The sequence below is a fragment of the Balaenoptera ricei genome, chromosome 1, assembly GCF_028023285.1.
Source record: "Balaenoptera ricei isolate mBalRic1 chromosome 1, mBalRic1.hap2, whole genome shotgun sequence".
In the NCBI taxonomy this organism is placed as follows: Eukaryota; Metazoa; Chordata; class Mammalia; order Artiodactyla; family Balaenopteridae; genus Balaenoptera; species Balaenoptera ricei.
The window spans coordinates 81088363-81112727 of record NC_082639.1 but is presented as its reverse complement, the minus strand read 5'-3'; the positions used below and the strand labels follow the sequence as shown (position 1 = coordinate 81112727).

The 24365-nt window shown below is 36.1% G+C and overlaps 1 protein-coding gene across 4 annotated transcripts in view; it reads right to left on the bottom strand.

The window, feature by feature from the left end:
• BTBD8 (BTB domain containing 8) overlaps nucleotides 1–24365 on the bottom strand; it is a 91248-nt gene that overhangs the window by 39062 nt on the left and 27821 nt on the right. For all 4 annotated transcript variants that reach the window (XM_059900076.1, XM_059900080.1, XM_059900090.1 and 1 more), the window contains one exon: nucleotides 3983–4072. In XM_059900076.1, coding sequence (XP_059756059.1) covers nucleotides 3983–4072 — 90 coding nt within the window. The remainder of the gene's footprint in view (nucleotides 1–3982; nucleotides 4073–24365) is intronic.

The window sequence follows — 24365 nt, the reverse complement described above, 5'->3', positions numbered from 1 at the left end:
TAAAGTCTCAAGCCACCACTGAAAGACCTCTTTTTACATAAAATGGAAACATGTGGGGTTTCTTTACAGAACTATTGGCTGTGGTTCAATTTCCAGTATAGGATGTGGAAAATTTCCCCCTTCCTCCACCAGGAGAACTTCCTTCCAACTATATCCTTCCCCCTCCAACTCTGGGACATGGATAATAGGATAATAGGATAATTATTATCAAGGATAATAGGACCCTACTATTCCTACTATAATTTATTGAAGGCTGTCCATCTTAAAAATATCATGTGCATTACATCTTTGAGCTACCAACTCATTAAAAACATTCGGTTCTTTTCTGTAAGGATTTCAGATAGGATTTCAATTCTAATCTACTGCAGAAGACATCCTGCAGATATGCAACAGTGGCACAGTTCCAAAAGCGGCTGCTGACCAAGCAAAGCAGGCGTTGCTGTCCTGGTACTGTAAATGGCCCTCACTTGAAGCCTTTTCTCTCTAGAAAATGAGACCAATATAATTTAGGGAAAGAAGAAAAAGACAAATATTAATGAGCACTACATACTACGTACCAAGCACTATGCCAGGTTTTTTCTTTCAACAACCTCAGGAAACTTAAGGAAGGTAAGCAATGTCCTTAAAGTCATGTAACAGTTTAGGACTGGATGTAGGACTTCCTATAAGGACACCAAAGGCCATGATCTTTCTACTATACCACACAATCCATGGAAACATCTACCCAGGATTACAATATAAGTTAATGTGAAAAGAGAATTTATTTTGTAGATTACTTTGTTATAAAAATTCCTAGAAGATGTGATTTTTTTTAAAAAGTAAAATTCCTAAATCCCCTTTAGCTTTCCTACAGCTTTATACACCATGATGCTAATAACATTTTAGGTGGTAATTTGAGACAGTCAATTTGATATATGATACAGGAGGGGAAAGCAAAACAGATTGTGTGATGATAATAATAATAAAGGATGTAGATAAAACCCAGAATCTGTCAGGAAATTCTCCTTTCATTTTAGCATTAGAAAACCTTGTTACATCAAGCAAAATAAAAGAGTCAGAAAGAAATGTATCCTCATTTCCAATGTGCTAGCATTAGAAGTGAATAAGCTGATTAGGAGTAAGTCTCCACTGCTGAAATAGCAGCTCTGGGTAAGATGATCCAGTAAGGAGTAGAGTCTTGCTTACAACAGAAGTGAAGGGAAAATACTGTAAGAGGAGTGAGCCTGATCACTGCTGGCACTGCTACAACATACAGCCTACTTATTTGTAATGACAGTTTAAAACAAATTTGGCTACTTCTACTTGGCTTTCCCTTGAACCACTAAAGTTGGTCAGTAGCAGTCAAGCCATATTATAAGAGGAGATATTTATCCATTACCTCCACTATAATGAAAGAAGGAAAATTATAGGTGGTGAGTAGAGACCAATAGTTATGCCACTACTTCTTTCTTATCTATTGACCTCTTAATAAATAGACTTCTCCTTTAAAAGCCTGTGTGTTTTGAATGTTTAATCTGATCACTCATGAGTGCTGATTAAAGATTGCCTTTGTTCCTATAGCTAAACTCAGAGGTCATTTTGAGCAATACAGAATAGATAAAAGTAGAGCAGCTCTGGTTGAAGATGTGCCTCTTCCCAAATGGCCTTCCCCTCATATATCCCAATCCCGTGCCATGTATTCCCTAACATACCTACCAGGAACTTTAGGGTCTTATGGGAAAATCACTGATTTAAACAGTGGAGAAGATCAGTCTGAGATAGCTCAAGAACACACGCCAATGCGAAACTTCTAATTTCTTCAGTGACTGTGGTGGAATGGACTTTGAATTAAGAATCAACAAACATGTAACTTATATTCAGCATAAGCACTTATTTACCAAGTAACCCCTGGAAGACATTTAATTTATCTGATCTTGTTTTTACTCATCTGTAATATGTGAATATACTCTCTCTCTCAAAGACTGATTCTAAAAATTAAAGGGCACCATAAGTGTGGAAGAAACCTAGAAAATATATGTTATTGTAAGGTATTATCACTGCTGAGGACAGAATCTATTTGGAGAGAGGAACAAAGGTATATGTCAATAGGTATCAGATAGTAAAAATTGTCACTAAACATATAAGCAACTAAGATTTCTTCTACGAAATTAGATAAGTGTTCTCTGTAAATTACTTTCCCCTGCTGTCAAGTAAGGTCCAATAATCATACACTTCTTTTGACCTTTATCTCACTACACAGAATCACATGATTTTTAATAAATGCCAAAAAAGTTGCATTCTGAGTCAAACTAGGTTATCTCTTCATTTAAATTTTTATTGAATTCAGTTCTAATGAGAGAAGATTGACAGTTTTAAAAAATGATATCTAAAACATCTCAAACACAGTCCCTGGACACGTTTCCAAAATGACACTAGAGTGATTAGCCCTAGGATTGACACACTTAGAGAAATTCTGGCCTCTGCTAGCATTATCCCTCTTCCTATATTCAGCAGATATTTTAAATTCACCGTAAAGGAAGAGGCCTTCTTAGTAGGATATATATATCTTTCAGGTTGTTTTTCAACAGTGAATGATAAAATTTCACCAACTGATTCAATTACACATTCCTTTTACCCACAGGCGAATAAACTCTTTGCTTGGAGTATAAAATCTTCCATAATCAGAAACTACCTGGTGATTGCCAGATTGTGATATGTGTATCGAAACTGTGATAGGTAATATAATTAAAACACAACTCTCTAAAACCCTGGTATGAAAGAAAGGAGGTTTAGGTTCTTCTGCATATGTGTTTCATTTCTATTAAATGAATGAAATATGAAAAAATAAAATAAAAACACATAACATATTCTTACAAATAATGTTTCAATTTTCCATTTTTTATAGACTGAGAAATTACAAATGAGAGGCATTTGGGGATCAATTTTAGTTAGTAAGGAAACTAGACAGCTGTAACCTAGAAGGCTCAAGATTATAGGCCAGTGTAAAAAATAGTGAGAATTTATCAATAATTTCCATGCATCCGCTGTTATGGAATCACCACTACCACCATTCCACACCCAAGCCTCTAGCCAAGATTGACCCAGTCGAGGAAACATCAGCAGTGTGAATGACGCAGGGCTGACGGTCTCCCTCAGAATGCCCAGGCAGTTTTCCTACTGAGAAAGCCCTCTCCCATACTGTACACTCCAGATTCTCACAGTGATCATCTGTGACCAAAAAATATTCCATTTCACCATTTAAGGAAGTAGTTCATCTCTTAATAACTGTCTCAGCAGTTTAGACTGCCATCAACTGTGTAGACTCACAATTGCACTACCATAGGTCAGTGAAATCCACACCTATCCAAATTATTCTTTAAGAAACTACCTATTACAGACTGAATATTTGTGTTCCCCCACCCACTCAAATTTATATATTGAAGCCCTAACTCCTGTGTACCTATATGGAGATGGGGCTTCTAAGGAAATAATTAAGGTTAAGTGAGGTAATAAGGGTGAGGCCCTGCCCTGATGTGATAGGATTAGTGTCCTTATAAGAAGAACACCAGAGAGTGAGCTCTCTCCTTCCACCTTCCTTTTATCTCTCTGCCCCCCAGCCCCATGCACTTAAAAAGAAGGTCACTGGAGCACACAGTGGAAAAGTGCCTATCTATAACCCAAGGACCCAAGGTAAGAGCTCTCACCAGACACCAACCTTGCTGGCATCTTGATCTTGCAGAACTGTGAGAAAACAAATCTTTGCTGTTTAAACCACCCAGTTTGTGGTATCTTGTTATGGTAGTCTGAGAAGACTAACACACTATCTCTATTACTAAATGTTCCCAACTACTCTCATTTTCAGAAAGTGTACTTTGCTGAATTGTACCACATGAGAAACATTTTCATTGAACATACAGGGAAATCAGATTCATGAAAAGTGCTTTGTATTAAGCATTATTTGCAATCATTTGCAGTCAAGCTGCCTTGTAAAAATTCTGCTTACCCTTGAAGAGTAATGTACTCTTGGGAGCTTTCAGCCCAACAGCCACTCAGCATCGCAGCAAAATAACTAGATCTTGCACTTAAAATGGCTCTAAAGGGAAGAGGGGGAAAAAACACAGGCAAACATTTATGCACAATGCAAAATGTAATTTTTTATGAAACTCTTCATCTTTACCTCTTAAAAATGATAACAATCTGTTTGTCTTAATTGTATTCACTGGTAGATTTTAATAATACAAATTATAAGCCTATACTTATACCAAAGAATTTTGATTGCTTGATTAAAACATTAATTCCAATGTCCTTTTCATCTTTTTAATTTTTTCTCTTTTTTTTTGGCTGCACCGTGCACTTGAGGGATCTCAGTTCCCTGACCTGGGACTCAATCTGGGTCACAGCAGTGAAAGCCCAGAATCCTAACCACTAGGCTACCAGGGAACTCCCACTTAATTTTTTCTCTTGAAAGCTCTTAAATTTAGTAACAATTTCCATGAGTAAGAGAGTAATAAATCATTTACAAATGGAGAAATAAAGACCAAACGATGTCACGTAACATGTTGAGGAAACATCACTAAGAGACTAGAACTCTATAGGAGTAGTTCCACGTGTAGATGTATTTCTGATGTATCTGTGGGGAGGAAGGTGATCTCCGCGTCTTACTCTTCCGCCATCTTCTCCACCCCTCTCGAGACTAGAACTCGAAAGGTCCTGAGTTCCAGTTCAAAACTCACCATAATTATGCTCAAGAATAGCTACTTAGCTATCTCTTAAGTTTGAGAAAATGACAGTAAAGATATTTTCTTTTGAATGTCCATTCTATCTTCTCAGATAGAATGTTAATTCATCCATTCTTTCACTCAACAAATACCTACTGACTTCTATTCTGTGCTAGGCACTATTCTAGGGAATATAACAGTAAATGAGAGAAAATGTGAATATTCTAGTGGAGGCTGGGAGGGAAAAGTAGAGGGGGAGAGGAATAAGAGAAAGACACTTCTGGCAATGGCTTACTAGGTTGTCTCAGACCAACTCTCTTGCTGAATAGCTTGGAAATATATATATATATTACATATATATGTATTAGTATTTTTTTTTTTAAAGAAAGAAAGAAAGCATGATTTGAAGGCATAAGAAAGCTACCATGGTGGTAGCTTTTGAGACAAGTTGTAAGAGAGAAGACAAAAGAAGTGATCCAAGTATATTTTAGGTAACTTTTTCCATTGAGGCAACTGCCAAATATGAAAGCAAAAGCAATGGTTGAGAGGCTAAGAAGCTAAACATAGCTTCTGGCAATCTTCACAGGCTTGGAGGCACACAAATTGGAATTTGGGATCCAGCAAAGAGGAGAGACTTTGGTGGATGTCCCAGGATTCCAGTTGGACTCTGAAAGGTCTACACCTTAGGAAGAAGAACGAACAGGAACTAGACAAGCCCTTATTAGAACTGAAGTCCAGCTTTTAATGAGCTCAATCCCTGACTGGATTAAAGTGATCTCCACCTAGCCTAAATGCTTTCCAGAAGCAAAAGGAAATCTTGTCTTCATTAAAATTACATCACCCAGACTATTAAATTATTTCTATAAAGTTTCAATAAAATGTCCAAAGATAATCAGGCATAATAATGAATAACTAGAAAATGAAGGAAAAGAATTTCATTTACACTATTAGCAAAAAAGGTCAAATACACAGGAACAAATATAACAAAAAAGTACAAGACCTCTACATTAAAAGCTATAAAACATTGCTGAGATAATTTACAAAGACCTAAGAGAGAGCTAAACTGTGCTCATGGATTTGAAGACCCAAAACTGTTAACATGTCCATTCTGCCTAAATTAATTTCTAGATTCAATGCAGTCTTGATCAAGTTTTTTTAGTGGTACTGGAACTGGAGGTTTGGAGGGGAAAAAATGAATGTTGACGGTTAACCTCACACCATAACACAAAAATTAACTCAAAATGGACCAAAACCTAAATATAAAAGCTAATACTATAATATCTCTAGAAAAAAAACAGGTGAAAATCTTTGCAACTCTGAGTAGGCAAAGATTTCTTGGGAACCAAAAAGCATGAACCAATTTTTTAAAAAAACACAAAAATTTAAATTTTAACAAAATTTAAAACTTCAGTCCTTTTAAAGCCACTTTTAAGAAAATGGAACGATGAGCAAAATATTGGGAAAAAATATTTGCAGAACATATATCTGCCAAACAACTGAATCCATAATATATAAAGAACTATACAACTCAATACAAGAACATAAGCAATCCTACTAAAAAATGGGCACATTCACACAAAAAATTATCAGATAAGAGCCAAATTGATTTAAATAGTTTTACTACAAAACTAATGTTTATGGCTCATTATAAAGAATAACATCACATCAAGTTTTGAGCATTAGATTAAAATTAGAAAAAGCTATGGTCAGAACAGTACATGATTCATTTTAAGGGGGAAAAAAGGTACATGTCTGTTTCTCAATAGTTTCTGTATATTAAAATTTGTAACAAATCACTCTCTTTAAGAGTGCTTTAAAAAACGGGTAAAAGATTTGAACAGAAACATCATAAGATAAGCAAATGGCCAATAAGCACATAATATGATGCTCAAAATTGCTAGTGATCAGGGTAATGCAAATTAAAACCACAATGTGATACCACTACACACCTACTAGAGTGGCAAATATTTAAGACTGACAACATTAAGTGGTGAGGAAAATATGGAAAAACTGGAACTCTTCACGGCATGCAGGTGGGAGTGTAAAATGGTATAACTTCTTTGGAGAAATGTTTCTCAATTTCATAAAAAGTTAACATACACTTACCATATGACCAAGCAATTCTACTCATAGGAATTTACCCAACAGAAATGAAAATATATATTCACACAAATACTTCACAAAAATGTTAATACCAGCTTTATTAATAATAGCTAAACACTAAAAACAACCAATATGTCCAACAGGAGAATGGTTAAATAAATTGTGGTGTATGCATACAATGCAATATTACTCAGCAATAAAAACTGAGTGAAACACTGATATACATAATATCCAAGGATGAAGCTCAAAAACATTATGCTGAGCAAAACAAGCTCAATAATATGTCTGAGTTCATTTATATGAAATTCTAGGACAGGTAAAATAAATTATAATTTAGAAAATACAGCAATAAGAAAACAAACAGCCCAATTAAAAAATGGGCAAAAGATATGAACAGAAAACTCACCAAAGAAATACAGGTGACAAATCAGCATGTGAAACTCAGTTTTTGCCTGGGGCTAGAGAGAGGGAAGGTACTAATGGTAAATGGACACAAGGGAGCTTTTTAGGTGATGAAACTTCTCTGTATCTTGATTGTGGTGGGAGTTACCCAGGTTTATAAATTAGTCAAAACTCATTAAATTGGACTTTCAAATGTGTGTATTTGATTGTATATGAATTCTAATTCAATAAATTTAACTTTAAAAAAGGATGAAAGTAAAACTTAATAAAGAAAATAACAGGCCAAGATGACTTCCTCAGTGAATTCAAATAAATATTTTAGAAACACAAAATCAATCTCACCCATACACATTAAAAAATGAATAAAATAGAAAGAAAAGAAAAGAAATGCCTCCCAACTCATTTTATGAAGTCAACATAACTTTAAGACCTCAACCTGACAAGGACATTATAAAAAAAGGAAAGTTATAGGCCAACCTATCTCATGAATATACATGAAAAAAATCTTAAACAAAATATTAGCAAACTGAATCCAGCAATAAATAGAATATATAAAACATCACAACCAAGTTGAAATTATTCCAGGAATGCAGGATTGCTTTAACATTTCAAAATCAAGCAACATAATTTAGCACATTAACAAAATAAAGGAACAACACAAAAAAAGGATCATACACCATGATCAAGTTGTATTCATTCCAGGGTCACAAGGATGGTTCCACATACACAAATCAATCAATGTGATACACCACATCAACAAAAGAAAAGACATAATCCACATAATTATCTCAATAGATGCAGAAAAAGCATCTGATAAAATTCAACATCCATTCATGATAAAAAAAAACTCTTGCCAAAATGGGTATAGAGGGAACATACCTCAACATAATAAAAGTCATTTATGACAAACCCACAGGCAAAATAATACTAAAGGGTGAAAAGCTGAAAGCCTTCCTGCTAAATTCTGGAACAAGACAAGGATGCCCAATTCTATTCAACATAGTATTGGGAGCCCTAGTCACAGGAATCAGACAAGACAAAGAAATAAAAGGTATCCAAATCAGAAAGGGAAGAGGTAAAATTCTCACTATATGCAAATGAATGATACTCTATATAAGAAACTGTAAAGACTACGTACAAAAACTATTAGAACTGATAAATGAATTCAGCAAGGTAGCAGGACACAAGATTAATATACAGAAGTCTGTTGCATTTCTTTACACTAACAATGAAATATCAGAATGGGAAAGTAAAAAAAAAAAAAAAAAAAATCCTGTTTAAAATCACACTAAAAAACAAAAACCCTAGGATTAAACCTAACCAAGAAGGTGAAAGTCTTACACACTGAGAACTATAGAACATTGAAAAAGGAAATCGAAGAGGATTGAAGGAAATGGAAAGATATCCATGCTCTTGGATTAGAAAGATTAATATTGTTAAAATGGCCATATTACCCAAAGCAATCTACAGATTTAATGTGATCCCTATCAAATTACCCATGACATTTTTCACAGAACTAGAACAAATAATCCTAAAATTTATATGGAACCACAAAAGACTCAGAATTGCCAAAGCAATCCTGAGGAAAAAGAACAAAGCTGGAGGCATAACCCTTCCAGACTTCAGACAATACTACAAAGCTACAGTAATCAAAACAGCATGGTACTGGCACAAAAAGAAATATATAGATCAGTGGAACAGAATAGAGAGCCCAGAAATAAACCCACACCTATGGTCAATTAATCTATGACAAAGGAGGCAAGAATAAACAATGGAGAAAAGACAGTCTCTTCAGCAAGTGGTGTTGGGAAAGATGGACACCTGTATGTAAATCAATGAAGTTAGAACACTCCCTCACACCATACATAAAAATAAACTCAAAATGGCATAAAGACTTAAATATAAGACATGACACCATAAAACTCCTAGAAGAGAACATAGGCAAAACATTCTCTGACATAAATCAAAGCAATGTTTTCTTTGGTAAGTTTCCCCAGGCAAAAGAAATAAAAGCAAAAATAAACAAATGGAACCTAATCACACATCAGTTTTGCATGGCAAAGGAAACCATAAACAAAATGAAAAGACAACCTATGGACTGGGAGAAAATATCTGCAAATGATACAACTGACAAGGGTTTAATTTCCAAAATATATAAACAGCTCATACAACTCAGTAACAAAAAAACAAGCAACCCAATCAAGAAAAGGGCAGAATACTTAAATAGACATTTCTCCAAAGAAGACATACAGATGGCCAACAGGCACATGAAAAGATGCTCAACATTGCTAATTATCAGAGAAATGCAAATCAAAACTACAATGAGGTATCACCTCACACCTGTCGGAAATGGTTGTCATCAAAAAGTCTACAAATAATAAATGCTGGAGAGGTGGTGAAGAAAAGAAAACCCTTCTACACTGTTGGTGGGGATGCAAATTGGTGCAGCTACTGCGGAAGACAGTAGGGAGATACTGACAAAGTGATTCTCAAATTTATATGGAAAGGCAAAGAACCTAAAATAGCCAACACAATATTGAAAAAGAAGAACACAGCTGGATGATTCACACTACCTGATTCCCAGAAAGACTACACAGTTAAAGTACTCAAAACAGTATGCACTAGCGAAAGTAGAGACTCATCGATCAATGGAATAGAGAGGTCAGAAATAGATCTACACAAATACAACCAACTCAGTTTTGACAAAAGCACAATGGCAATTCAGTGGAGAAAGGATAATCTTTTTAACAGTGGTCCTGGAGCAACTGGACATCCACATGCAAAAAAATTAACGTAGATACAAACCTTATACCTCACATAAAAATTAACTAATTATCTCAAAATGGATTGTAGATTATAAATATAAAATATAAAACCATAAACTTCTAGAAGAAAACATAGGATCTTGGGTTTGATGATGAATTTAGATATAACATCAAACGTATGATCCAAAAAAGAAAAAATTGATAAGCTGGATTCTATTAAAATTTTAAAAATTTGCTCTATAAAAGGCACTGTTAAGAGAATGAAAATCAAGACACCAATTAGGAGAAAGTATTTGCAAATCACATATCATATAAAGGACTTCTATGTAAAATATCCAAAGAATTCTTAAAATTCAACAGTAAGACAACAAACAACCTAACTTAAAAATAAACAAAAGATCTGAACCAAAAACTCTCAATAATATACAGATGGCAAATAAGCATATGAAAAGAACTTCAACATCATTTGTCATTAGGGAAATAAAAAGTGAAACAACAATAAGATACCAGTACAAACCTATCTGAAAGACTAAAATCAAAAAAAAAAAAAAAAAAAAGAATAGTATCAACTGCTGATGAGGATGAGAGGACCAGAAAGAACTCTCATTCATTGCTAGTGGAAGTGCAAGTGATAGAGCCACTTTGAAAGACAGTTTCAGTAAGACCTAAAAACTTATGTCCACACAAAAACTTGTACATAAATGTTTACAGCAGCTTTATTCATAATCACTAAACTAAGGCAACCATAATGTCCTTCAATAGGTGAACAGATAAACAGTGGTATATTCATTACAACTGAATACTACTCAGTGATAAAAAAAAAAAAGAATTAGCTATAAAGTCAAAAACATGAATGAACTGTAAATGCATATTGCTAAATGAAAGAAATCAGTCCGAAAAGGCTACATGCTATATGGTTCTATTCAAATGACATTCTAGAAAAGGCAAAACTATGGAAATAGTAAAAAAAAAAAAAAATTGCCAAAGGGTTGGGGAGGGGGAAAAACTGAAGAGACTGATCAAAGGGGATTTTTAGTTGAAACTGTCTGTATGATACTGTAATGGTAGATGTAGGACAATATCCATTTATAAAAACCCACAGAGGTTTCTCACGCTTCAGCACGGCCTGTGCTTTTCACATGTCGCCTCAGGGAGTGCTAGCCTTGTGAAGAAGCTCAGGGTAAAGGCACAGCCACCAAAGCAGAAGTGAGAGTGACTTGACGCCGGGCGGGAGACCCCAAAGAGGCCGCAGCCACAGGAGGCCGGAAGCCAGCGGCTGTCACCCTTCCCCGAGGGCTTCGACTGGGCCCCTCAGTCTGCGCACCGGCTGAGCGCTGCCCGCTTAAGGGACCCCATCTTGCCTCACATGGCCGACCCAGTCGTCCTGCTGCCAGAATGAGCTGAAGTCTGAAAACTGCTCAACAGGACCAGGCATAGCACGGGACTCTTCTCTTGTGGTTTCACGTGCCAATGACCACTACCTTGATAATTCCCTGTGGCTGACAGGGCCTTGGTGCTCCAGCCTGGTGTCAGGACTGAGCCTCTAAAGTGAGAGAGCGGAGTTCAGGACATTGGACCACCAGAGACCTCCCGGCCCCACGTAATATCAATCAGCGACAGCCCTCCCAGAAATCTCTGTCTCAACCCTAAGACCCAGCTCCACCCAACAACCAGCAAGCTACAATGCTGGACACCCTATGCCAAACAACTAGCAAGGCAGGAACACAACTCCACCCATTAGCAGAGAGGCTGCCTAAAATCATACTAAATTCACAGACTTCCCAAAACACACCACCGGACACGGCCCTGCCGACCAGAAAGACAAGATCCAGCCCCACCCACCAGACCACAGGCACCAGTCCCCTCCACCAGGAAGCCTACACAAGCCACTGAACCGACCTCACCCACTGGGGGCAGACACCAAAAACAATGGGAACTATAAACGTGCAGCCTGGGAAAAGGAGACCCCAAACACAATAATTTAAGCAAAATGAGAAAACAGAGAAATATGCAGCAGATGAAGGAGCGAGGTAAAAACCCACCAGACCAAACAAATGAAGAGGGAATAGGCAGTCTACCTGAAAAAGAATTCAGACTAATGATAGTAAAATGATCCAAAATCTTGGAAATAGAATGGAGAAAATACAAGAAACGTTTAAAAAGGACCTAGAAGAACTAAAGAGCAAACAAACAATGATGAACAACACAATAAATGAAATTAAAAATTCTCTAGAAGGAACCAATAGCAGAATAACTGAGGCAGAAGAACAGATAAGGGACCTGAAACATAAAATAGTGGAAATAACTACCACAGAGCAGAATAAAGAAAAAATAATGAAAAGAATTGAGGACAGTCTCAGAGACCTCTGGGACAACATTACATGCAACAACATTTGAATTATAGGTGTCCCAGAATAAGAAGAGAAAAAGAAGGGGACTGAGAAGATATTTGAAGAGATTATAGTTGAAAACTTCCCTAACATGGGAAAGGATATAGTCAATCAAGTCCAGGAAACGCAGACAGTCCCATACAGGATAAATCCAAGGAGAAACACGCCAAGACACATATTAATCAAACTATCAAAAATTAAATACAAAGAAAAAATATTAAAAGCAGCAAGGGAAAAGCAACAAATAACATACAAGGGAATTCCTATAAGGTTAACAGCTGAGCTTTCACCAGAAACTCGGCAAGCCAGAAGGGAGTGGCAGGATATATTTAAAGTGATGAAAGGGAAAAACCACCAACCCAGATTACTCTACCAAGCAAGGATCTCATTCAGATTCGATGGAGAAATTAAAACCTTTACAGACAAGCAAAAGCTAAGAGCATTCAGCACCACGAAACCACCTTTACGACAAATGCTACAGGAACTTCTCTAGGCAGGAAACACAATGGAAGGAAAAGACCTACAAAAACAAACCCAAAACAATTAAGAAAATGGTATTAGGAACATACATATTGATAATAACTTTTAATGTAAATGGATTAAATGCCGCAACCAAAAGACACAGACTGGCTGAATAGATACAAAAACAAGAGCTGTATATATGCTGTCTACAAGGGATCCACTTCAGACCTAGGGACACATACAGACTGAAAGTGAGGGGATGGAAAAAGATATTCCATGCAAATGGAAATCAAAAGAAAGCTGGAGTAGCAATTCTCATATCAGACAAAATAGACTTTAAAATAAAGACTATTACAAGAGACAAAGAAGGACACTACATAATGATCAAGGGATCAATCCAAGAAGATATACCAATTGTAAATATTTATGCACCCAACATAGGAGCACCTCAATACATACGGCAAATGCTAACAGCCATAAAAGGGGAAATCGACAGTAACACAATCATAGTAGGGGACTTTAACATCCCACTTTCACCAATGGACAGATCATCCAAAATGAAAATAAATAAGGAAACGCAAGCTTTAAATGATACATTAAACAAGATGGACTTAACTGATATTTATAGGACATTCCATCCAAAAACAACAGAATACACTTTCTTCTCCAGTGCTCATGGAACATTCTCCAGGATAGATGATATCTTGGGTCACAAATCAAGCCTTGGTAAATTTAAGAAAATTGAAATCGTATCAAGTATCTTTTCTGACCACAACACTATGAGACTAGATATCAATTACAGGAAAAAATCTGTAAAAAATACAAACGCATGGAGGCTACTAAATAACCAAGATATCACTGAAGAAATCAAAGAGGAAATAAAAAAATACCTAAACAACTGACAATGAAAACATGACGACCCAAAACCTATGGGATGCAGCAAAAGCAGTTCTAAAGAGGGAATTTTATAGCATTACAATCCTACCTCAAGAAACAAGAAAAATCTCAAATAAACAACCTAACCTTACACCTAGAGCAATTAGAGAAAGAAGAACAAAAAAGCCCCAAAGTTAGCAGAAAGAAAGAAATCATAAAGATCAGATCAAAAATAAATGAAAAAGAAATGAAGGAAACAATAGCAAATGTCAACAAAACTAAAAGATGGTTCTTTAAGAAGATAAACAAAATTGGTAAACCATTAGCCAGACTCATCAAGAAAAAAAGCAAGAAGATGCAAATCAACAGAATTAGAAACGAAAAAGGAGAAGTAACCACTGACACTGCAGAAATACAAAGGATCATGAGAGATTACTATAAGCAACTATATGCCAATAAAATGGACAACCTGGAAGAAATGGACAAATTCTTAGAAAAGCACAAACTTCCAAAACTGAATCAGGAAGAAATAGAAAATATAAACAGACCAATCACAAGCACTGAAATTGAAACTGTGATTAAAAATCTTCCAACAAATAAAAGCCCAGGACCAGATGGCTTCACAGGTGAATTCTATCAAACATTTAGAGAAGAGCTAACACCTATCCTTCTCAAACTCTTCCAAAATATAGCAGAGTGAGGAACACTCCCAAACTCATTCTATGAGGCCACCATCACCCTGATATCAAAACTAGACATGTCACAAAGAAAGAAAACTACAGGCCAATATCACTGATGAACATAGATGCAAAAATCCTCAACAAAATACTAGCAAACAGAATCCAACAACACATTAAAAGGATCATACACCATGATCAGGCAGGGTTTATCCCAGGAATGCAGGGATTCTTCAATATATGCAAATCAATCAATGTGATACACCATATGAACAAAATGAAGGATAAAAACCATATGATCATCTCAATAGATGCAGAAAAAGCTTTCGACAAAATTCAACACCCATTTATGATAAAAACTCTCCAGAAAGTGGGCATAGAGGGAACTTACCTCAACATAATAAAGGCCATATATGACAAACCCACAGCCAACATTGTTCTCAATGGTGAAAAACTGAAACCATTTCCTCTAAGATCAGGAACAAAACAAGGTTGCCCACTCTCACCACTATTATTCAACATAGTTTTGGAAGTTTTAGCCACAGCAATCAGAGAAGAAAAAGAAATAAAAGGAATCCAAATTGGAAAAGAAGAAGTAAAACTGTCACTGTTTGCAGATGACATGATACTACACATAGAGAATCCTGAAGATGTTACCAGAAAACTACTAGAGCTAATCAATGAATTTGGTAAAGTAGCAGGATACAAAATTAATGCACAGCAATTCTTTCATTTTTGTCATTGCACTAACAATGAAAATTCTGAAAGAGAAATTAAGGAACACTCCCATTTACCACTGCAACAAAAAGAATAAAATACCTAGGAATAAACCTACCCAAGGAGAAAAAAGACCTGTATGCAGAAAACTATAATACAATGATAAAAGAAATTAAAGATGATACAAACAGATGGAGAGATATACCATATTCTTGGATTGGAAAAATCAACATTGTGAAAATGACTATACTACCCAAAGCAATCTACAGATTCAGTGCAATCCCTGTCAAACTACCAATGGCATTTTTCACAGAACTAGAACAAAGAATTTCACAATTTGTATGGAAACTGAAAAGACCCCGAATAGCCAAAGCAATCTTGAGAAGAAAAAAAAAAACGAGCTGGAGGAATCAGGCTCCCTGACATCAGAGTATACTACAAAGCTAAAGTAATCAAGACAGTATGGTAATCAAGAGAGTATGGTAATCAAGACAGTATGAATATATAATGGAGAAAAGACAGCCTCTTCAACAAGTGGTGCTGGGAAAACTGGACAGCTACATATAAAAGAATGAAATTAGAACACTTCCTAACACAATACACAAAAATAAACTCAAAATGGATTAAAGACCTAAATGTAAGGCCAGACACTATAAAACTCTTAGAGGAAAACATAGGCAGAACACTCATGACCTAAATCACAGCAAGATCCTTTTTGACCCACCTCCTAGAGAAATGGAAATAAAAACAAAAATAAACAAATGGGACCTAATGAAACTTAAAAGCTTTTGCACAGCAAAGGAAAACATAAACAAGACAAAAAGACAACCCTCAGAATGGGAGAAAATATTTGCAAATGAAGCAACTGACAAAGGATTAATCTCCAAAATATACAAGCGGCTCATTCAGCTCAATATCAAAAAAACAAACAACCCAAACCAGAAATGGGCAGAAGACCTAAATAGACACTTCTCCAAAGAAGATATACAGATTGCCAACAAACACGTGAAAGGATGCTCCACATCAGTAATCATTAGAGAAATGCAAATCAAAATGACAATGAGGTATCACCTCACACCAGTCAGAATGGCCATCATCAAAAAATCTACAAACGATAAATGCTGGAGAGGGTGTGGAGAAAAGGGAACCCTCTTGCACTGCTGGTGAGAATGCAAATTGATACAGCCACTATGGAGAACAGTATGGAGGTTCCTTAAAAAAGTAAAAATAGAACTACCATGTGACCCAGCAATCCCACTACTGGACATATACCCTGAGAAAACCATAAGTCAAAAAGAGTCATGTACCACAATGTTCATTTCAGCTCTATTTACAATAGCCAGGACATGGAAGCAACCTAAGTGTCCACTGACAGATGAATGGATAAAGAATATGTGGCACAGATATATAATGGAATATTACTCAGCCATAAGAGGAAACAAAATTGAGTTATTTGTAGTGAGGTGGATGGAACTAGAGTCTGTCATACAGAGTGAATAAGTCAGAAAGAAAAAACAAATACTGTATGCTAACACATATATATGGAATCTAAAAAAAAAATGGTTCTGATGAACCTAGGGGCAGGACAGGAATGAAGATGCAGAGGCAGAGAATGGACTTGAGGACACACGGAAGGGGAAGGGCAAGCTGGGACGAAGTGAGAGAGTAGCACTGACATACATACACTACCAAATGTAAAACAGATAGCTAGTGGGAAGCAGCCGCATGGCACAGGGAGATCAGCTTGGTGCTTTGTGACCACCTAGAGGGCTGGGATAGGGAGGGTGGGAGGGAAACGCAAGAGGGAGGGGATATGGGGATATATGTATACATATAGCTGATTCACTTTGTTATATAGCAGAAACTAACACAACATTGTAAAGCAATTATACTCCAATAAAGATGTTTAAAAAAAAAACCCACAGAACTTTATAGTACAAGTGAACCTTAATGTATGCTAATTAAAACAAGAACACTTAGAAGGAGGTCAGGAGATCCCAGGATGCAGACTGTGACAAAATTACCTAACTGTATTACAAATGTATGAAATAACCTCATTGAAGGGAGTGGGAGATAAAGGTACTGGCCTAAATAACTTTGGAAATGAGTATAGACTGTACGAATAAAGGCAAAGCAACTGCATAGTACAAGCAGTGTACTCTAGTTCAGCAGTCCACAGCCTTTCTGGCACCAGGGACTGGTTTCATGGAAGACAATTTTCCCATGGACTGGCGGGGGGGGTGGGATGGTTTCGGGATGATTCAAGCACATTACATTTATTGTGCACTTTATTTCTATTACTATTACATTGCAATATATAATGAAATAGTTATACAACTCACCATAATGCAGAATCACTGGGAGCCCTGAGCTTGTTTTCCTGCAACTGGATGGTCCCATCTGGGGGTGATGGGAGACAGTGACACCCAAAGTGTGTTGCTTATGTCCAGTCTACTCCGTAAGATGCAGCTTAATTGTCACTTGCCACTCACTGATAGGGTTTTGATGAGTCTGCAAGCAATTGATTTATTATGGTCTCTGTGCAGTCAGACCTCTCTGCTAATGATAATCTGTATTTGCAGCCGCTCCCCAGTGCTAGCATCACTGCCTCAGCTGCACCTCAGATCATCAGGCATTAGATCCTCATAAGGTGTGTGCAACCTAGATCCCTTGCATGTGCAGTTCACAGGAGGGTTTGCACTCCTGTGAGAATCTAATGCTGCTGCTGATCTGACAGGAGGCGGAACTCAGGCAGTAATGTGAGCGATGGGGAGCGATTGTAAATACAGAAGAAGCTTCGCTCGCTCACTTGCCCGCCGCTCACCTCCTGCTGTGTGGCCCAGTTCCTAATGGGCCATGGACCGGTAACAGTCCGTGGTCCAGGGGTTGGGGACCCCTGCTCTAGTTGGTAAAGTTGTTTCCCATGCAGGTATGGATTAACAATTCTGAAACCACTATACATGAATACTGGAATTGAATGATTAAGTATTAGATGTTGGATGATGAAAGCCAGTTTCTCATTAGTATAGTGGAAGATTACAGACAAGCAAGGAGGTAAGAGTAGGATGATCAATGTGTTAGTATGATTAGTGTTGGAGATCTCACAATGAATTCATTTTTAGCTTAATACAAATAAAGATGGGTTCATACAGAAATATTTATAGATATGTGCATATCTGCAGATTAATATATACACATATATTTCCTTGCTCTGTCAGCTGAGAGGATCTAAAAGAACGAGCAACAAGCACACGCAGTGTCCAAACAGTAGTTTCTAATACCATTAGAATAAAAGGAATCAGGGTTCATTAGAGAAATGTTTGATTCTAGGACAGATGAGTCTAGAGTATCTTTTAGTGTCAGAAAGTAAAGAAATGCTACACACACAGACACACACAGACACACACACACACTGATGGGGGGGTTGTATGTCAAGAACCAATTGAAGGAGCTCCCATAACTAAAACTGGAACAATTTCAGCAAAAAATAAATAGGCCAAAATGCAAGATAAACCAAATTACAAACCAAAGTACCAAAATGAGCTGAAGTACAAAATAAATATCCATGAGTACATGCTGACATACAGAAATGATTGAATAAATAAAGAGGGGAGAAAAGACAAATTTCTTGTATAGAAGAATGCCAAATAATTCAGGTAGATACTACCCCCTCAAGAAGGTGGACCATAACTCCCCATCCTTTAAGTGCAGGCTATACATGGTGACTTACTTCTAGAGAGTACAGTATAGAAATGGGAGATGGGGGAGAGGGGAGTAACTTTACAGTGAAGAAACCAGACAAAAACCAGTGTAGCCAAGTGATCAAGGTTAACATAAACAGTGATAAGTCATGCTGATTACATGTACCCTTGAAATGATGTAATAAGAATGGCAGTTTATCTTCGTGAACTTCCTCCCCAAAATTCATAACTCATTTAATCATGAGAAAAACATTAAGTAAACTACAACTGAGGGACATGCTTGCCCTCAGAATACTTGCCCAGGACTCCTCAAACTGTCAAGGTCATCAAAGACAAGGAAAGTCTGAGAAACTATCACAGCCAAGAGAAGCCTAAGGAAACATGACCGCTACATGTAATGTGGTATCCTGAATGGGATCCTAGAATAGAAAAAAGACATTAGGCAAAAACTAATGAATTCTGAATAAACTATGGACTTTAGTGAATAACAATGTCTCAATATTGGTTCTTTCATTGTAACAAACGTACTATACTAAGATGTACACATAAGATGTTGATAATAAGGGAACTGGGTGTGGGGGCATATGGGAATTCTCTGTACTCAGTTTTTCTGTAAATTTAAAACTGTTCTAAAAATAAAGTATATTAAGAAAAAATTTGGGTTTCTGCTTCCACCCATGAAAGATAACAAGTATGGGACTTGCCTCACCTCCATTAACAAGTAGGAAGGTGAATAAAATATGACACTGAAAAAAAAGGCAGTACAGAACTCTGATCCTTAAGAGAAAGAAAACAAATGAGGTAAGCCCTACAATCGTAATACTTTTCTTCCCAGAAACAATTAGACCATGGCACAGGGAAGATAAACAGAAGCAGAGCCTAGTTGTCTTGCTGAGGTGAGAAGACAAATATGGGAGCTTGGGAAAATGAGTCAGCTGGAATTTATGGGGCACAGTACAACAGAAGAGGAAGTTAAGAAAAAGAGCTCCAAAAATTAGAGGAGGGATCCCGTTGAGCCTTCATCTGAACACAGTCTGAGCACACATAGGGTAAAACTTCATGAAGCCCAGCAAAGAATAAAGGTCAGGAAGCTATAAGCCTGTTCATACAGGGCAGGCAGATTAAGTTCCTTCTGGCCAGGACTGAATACTGATCCTAGGTCCCAGAAGGGTCACACCTCAGTAGAAGAGCTATCCACCCTTCACAGTAAAGGCTACTCTAAAGCCACCCTAAGTTTAAAAACAAATCTCAGAAAGATGAAGATGATCCACAATAACTTAATTGCCTGCTAAAACAAACATCAACACTTTTAAAAGAGAGACAACAAAATTCAAACACTCAACAGCATACTATTCATAATGTCCAGAATCTAATAACAAATTATCAGGTATGTGAAGAAGTAGCAAAATATGAACTATAATCAGGAGAAAAATCAGTCAATAGAAATAGACCCAGAAATGAAAGAAATGATGGAGTTAGCAGAAAAAGCATTTAAAAATGCTATTATAGGGACTTCACTCATGGCACTGTGGTTAAGAATCTGCCTGCCAATGCAGGGGACACGGGTTTGAGCCCTGGTTCAGAAGATCCCACATGCCGCGGAGCAACTAAGCCCGTGCACCACAACTGCTGAGCCTGCACTCTAGAGCCCGCGAGCCACAACTACTGAGCTCATGTGCCACAACTACGGAAGCCCGCATGCCTAGAGCCGGTGCTCCGCCACAAGAGAAGCCACTGCAATGAGAAGCCCGTGCTCTGCAAAGAAGAGTAGCCCCCACTCCTGCAACTAGAGAAAGCCCATGTGCAGCAACGAAGACCCAACACAGCCAAAAATAAATAAATAAAAAATAAATAAATAAAATAAAATCTTATTATAGATACACTCAAGGATTTTTAAATAATGAACATAAGGAAGAGATCTTTTAAAAAACCAGACAAAACTTTTAGAGATGAAATATACAATATCTGAAATGAAAAAAAATTCATGAATGGACTTAAAAGATTAGATACTGAAGAAGAAAAGATTGGTGTACCTGTGTATATAGCAATACAAATTATCCAAATAAGACATAGGAAGAAAAAATAAACTGGCTAAAAAAAGGAGCTTAGGCGAGCTTGGGACTAACATAACATAATTGGAGTCCCAAGTGGAAAGGAGAAAAAGAAGAGGATGGTAAGAAAACTTGAAAAAAATAACAGTTGTAGAATTTCCAAATTTCATAAAAACTACAAACCCACAGGTCCAAGAAGCTCAATAAATCATAAGCAGAATAAACAAAAGCACAAGATATAACCAAATTGCTAAAAACTAATTATAGAGAAAAAAACTGTAAAGCAGCCAAAGAAAAAGGTACGTCAAATACTGACATGCAAAGCTAGACATATCACAAAAATAACAGTTGTAGAATTTCCAAATTTCATAAAAACTACAAACCCACAGGTCCAAGAAGCTCAATAAATCATAAGCAGAATAAACAAAAGCACAAGATATAACCAAATTGCTAAAAATTAATTATAGGGAAAAAAACTGTAAAGCAGCCAAAGAAAAAGGTACATCAAATACTGACATGCAAAGCTAGACATATCACAGGCTTCTTGTTAGAGACAACACAAGCCAAAAAAACAATGAAATTACATGATTAAAGCACTGAAAGAAATAAAAATCACAAATTTATAATTTTGTATTCAGCAAAAATACCTTTCAAAAATGGAGGCTAAATGAAGACTTTTCTAGACAAACAAAAGCTGAGAAAAGTCATTGCCAGCTGAACTCTATTACAAGAAATTTAAAGAAAGTTCTTTAGGCTGAAGGAAAATTACAACAGGTAGAAACCTGGACCTACACAAAAGATTGAAAGTGCCAGAACTGGTAATAGTGGGTAAGTATAACTTTTTCCCTCATTTTAAAAATTACTTAAAAGATAATTGTTTAAAAAATTAATTACAATTTATAGTGGGGTTTTGAGTATATATAGAAGTGAAATGTATGGCAGCAATAACACAAGGGACAGAAGGGGGAAAATGTCCTAACATTATACATAAAGGTGTATAATATTAATTGAAGGTAAATGGTAATAACAACGCATATTGCAAATCCTAAAGTAACTACTAAAAAAACAAAAACAAGACACACACACAATATAGCTAATAGGCCAACAGTGGAAATAAACTGGAAGTAAAAAATTTTTTTTCTCAATTAATACAAAGAAAAGAAGGAAAGAGGAAAAAGAAAACAAAGAAAAAATGAAAACAACTAGTAAATAGTAGCCTTAAATTCCAACATATTAATACCTATATTACCATAAATGATCTAGATTCTCCAATTAAAAGGTGAGATTATGAGACCAGATAATAAAAGAGCAAGACGTAACTATAGCTGTCTACAAAAAATTAATTTTAAACCCATTTAAAATACAAAGACACAGAGAGGCTAAAGGTAAAAGGATGAAAAAACATATACCATCTAAATGTTAATCATAAGAAAGCTGGAGTGGGATGCAAACTAGACTTATTGTGATGATCAGTTCATTATGTTAAACACCTGAAACTAATACAATGCTATATATCAATTATACCTCAATCTTTAAAAAAGAAAGAAAGCTGGAGTGGCCCTATTAACATCAGACAAAAGACTTCATAACAGGAATATTACCTGGGGTAAAGACTAATATTTCATAATGAAAAAGGGGTCAATTCATCAAGAGGAAATAACAATCCTAAATGTGTGTGTGTACCAAATAACAAACCTTCCAAATATATGAAGCAAAACTGATAGAACTGAAGGGGGAAGTAGATAAATTTACAATTATATTAGAGACACCAATATTCTTCTCAGTAATTAACAGAACAAGTAGACAAAAAGTCAGTCAAGGACATGGAAGACTTGAACTAAACATGCTAAACAGCATGCTAGCCATTTCCTTCTAAATAAGACGAAAACCATCTGAGGCTTAAACAATTACCCTGCCCTTAAGACAGAAACTTAGAAAACGTTCCTATTTAATTCAGATACAAGCCTCAGTTTAAAAAATTATGCTATAGATAGCATGGTGTATTAAAAATCTTCATCAGATTTTTCATTTTCCAACACACCAAAGTTTTTTTCTCTTTTTGACTAAATTTAATCTCAACTGACAAGGCTGCTTCTGGCTCTGTAGAGATGCCCTAATTTCCCCCCTTTCTCTTGCTTTATAGTACATTGCTATTCAATACTTCCTGATTTTAGCTGAACTAGATTCACTACTCCAGGCAGAATAATGGCCTGGATTACTCAAAGAAACTCTAAATAAAGAATTTTTCACTAGGACTATTTTTTTAAGTACTCTTGTTCCAAGAATATATTTTTTTCCTTTTAGTTCAACATAACTGAATAAGGGTTAAACCCAGAGCAGTGAATCCAAACTTTCTGATGCTGTCACCATTACCCATTACATTTTGCAAATATTTTAGAGAACATAAACTTTAAAAATGGTAAAGTTTTTCTCTTGAGACATCCATTTTGACATACATTGACTACAGCTTTCATAGGATTAGCCTTTCCTAAGTTAAAAAATGATTTGTGAAGTGCAATGGATGCCCTGTTATCCAGTACAATGAGGACTGATAGTTGTTTGGTTAATCTAAAAATTAGGAGAGAATTTTTTAAATGATTTGTCTATATCATAATCATTTTATTCAAACTTAAAAAATAAATATGTATTCATTTACAAATCTTTGACCATACAAGGCCAATCTTTATTTTTTTATTGTGGGTTTGCTGATTGGAGCCTCCTATTTCTTGCAAAAACTATATATACCCACATACCCTGTCTATGATTTTTAGTTCAAACTTCTCTGAAGTGAAGAAATTTAAAAATTTTATGAAGCAATCTGAAGTACAGAATAACTTAAGACGTTTATAATTTCCCCTCAAACTTTTATATTGTTTCATCTAAACTGAACTCAATAGCAGTTTTACTTTATTTTTTAATTTATCTTTTATTTTTTGGTCATGCCACGTGGCATGCGGGATCCCAGCTGCCCGACTAGGGATCGAACCTGTGTCCCCCTGCATTGGAAGTGTGGAGTCTTAACCACTGGACTGCCAGGGAAGTCCCTGAATTCACCAGCAATTTTAAAAGTGCCTCTCCTGAGAGGAGTCTGGGGGAGAATGGATACATGTATATGTATGGCTGAGTCGCTTTGTTGTGCACCTGAAACTATCACAACATTGTTTATCGGCTATACTCAGATATAAAATAAAAAGTTAAAAAAAAATCTCAAAGAAAAAGTGCCCCTCCCTTATTAATCTTTCTAAAACATTCACTTTAGTTTTCATTGTAACAACAAATTCTTTTCATACTTCATGTATCATTGGTTTATATGATATGTCATTAAGTCATGCTATCAAAATAAGAAATTCAAATGGCATCAAACAGGTTTGGGAATAACCCCAAGTGACTCAGGAGACACAAACTCAATGAAAGGAATGGAAATGTTATAGGTATACCAGAGAATGACATCCTAGCCATATTAAGATGTTCATAACCCACTTTAGTGTATGGGAATCTGGAATTTTATTACAATTACTTCATAA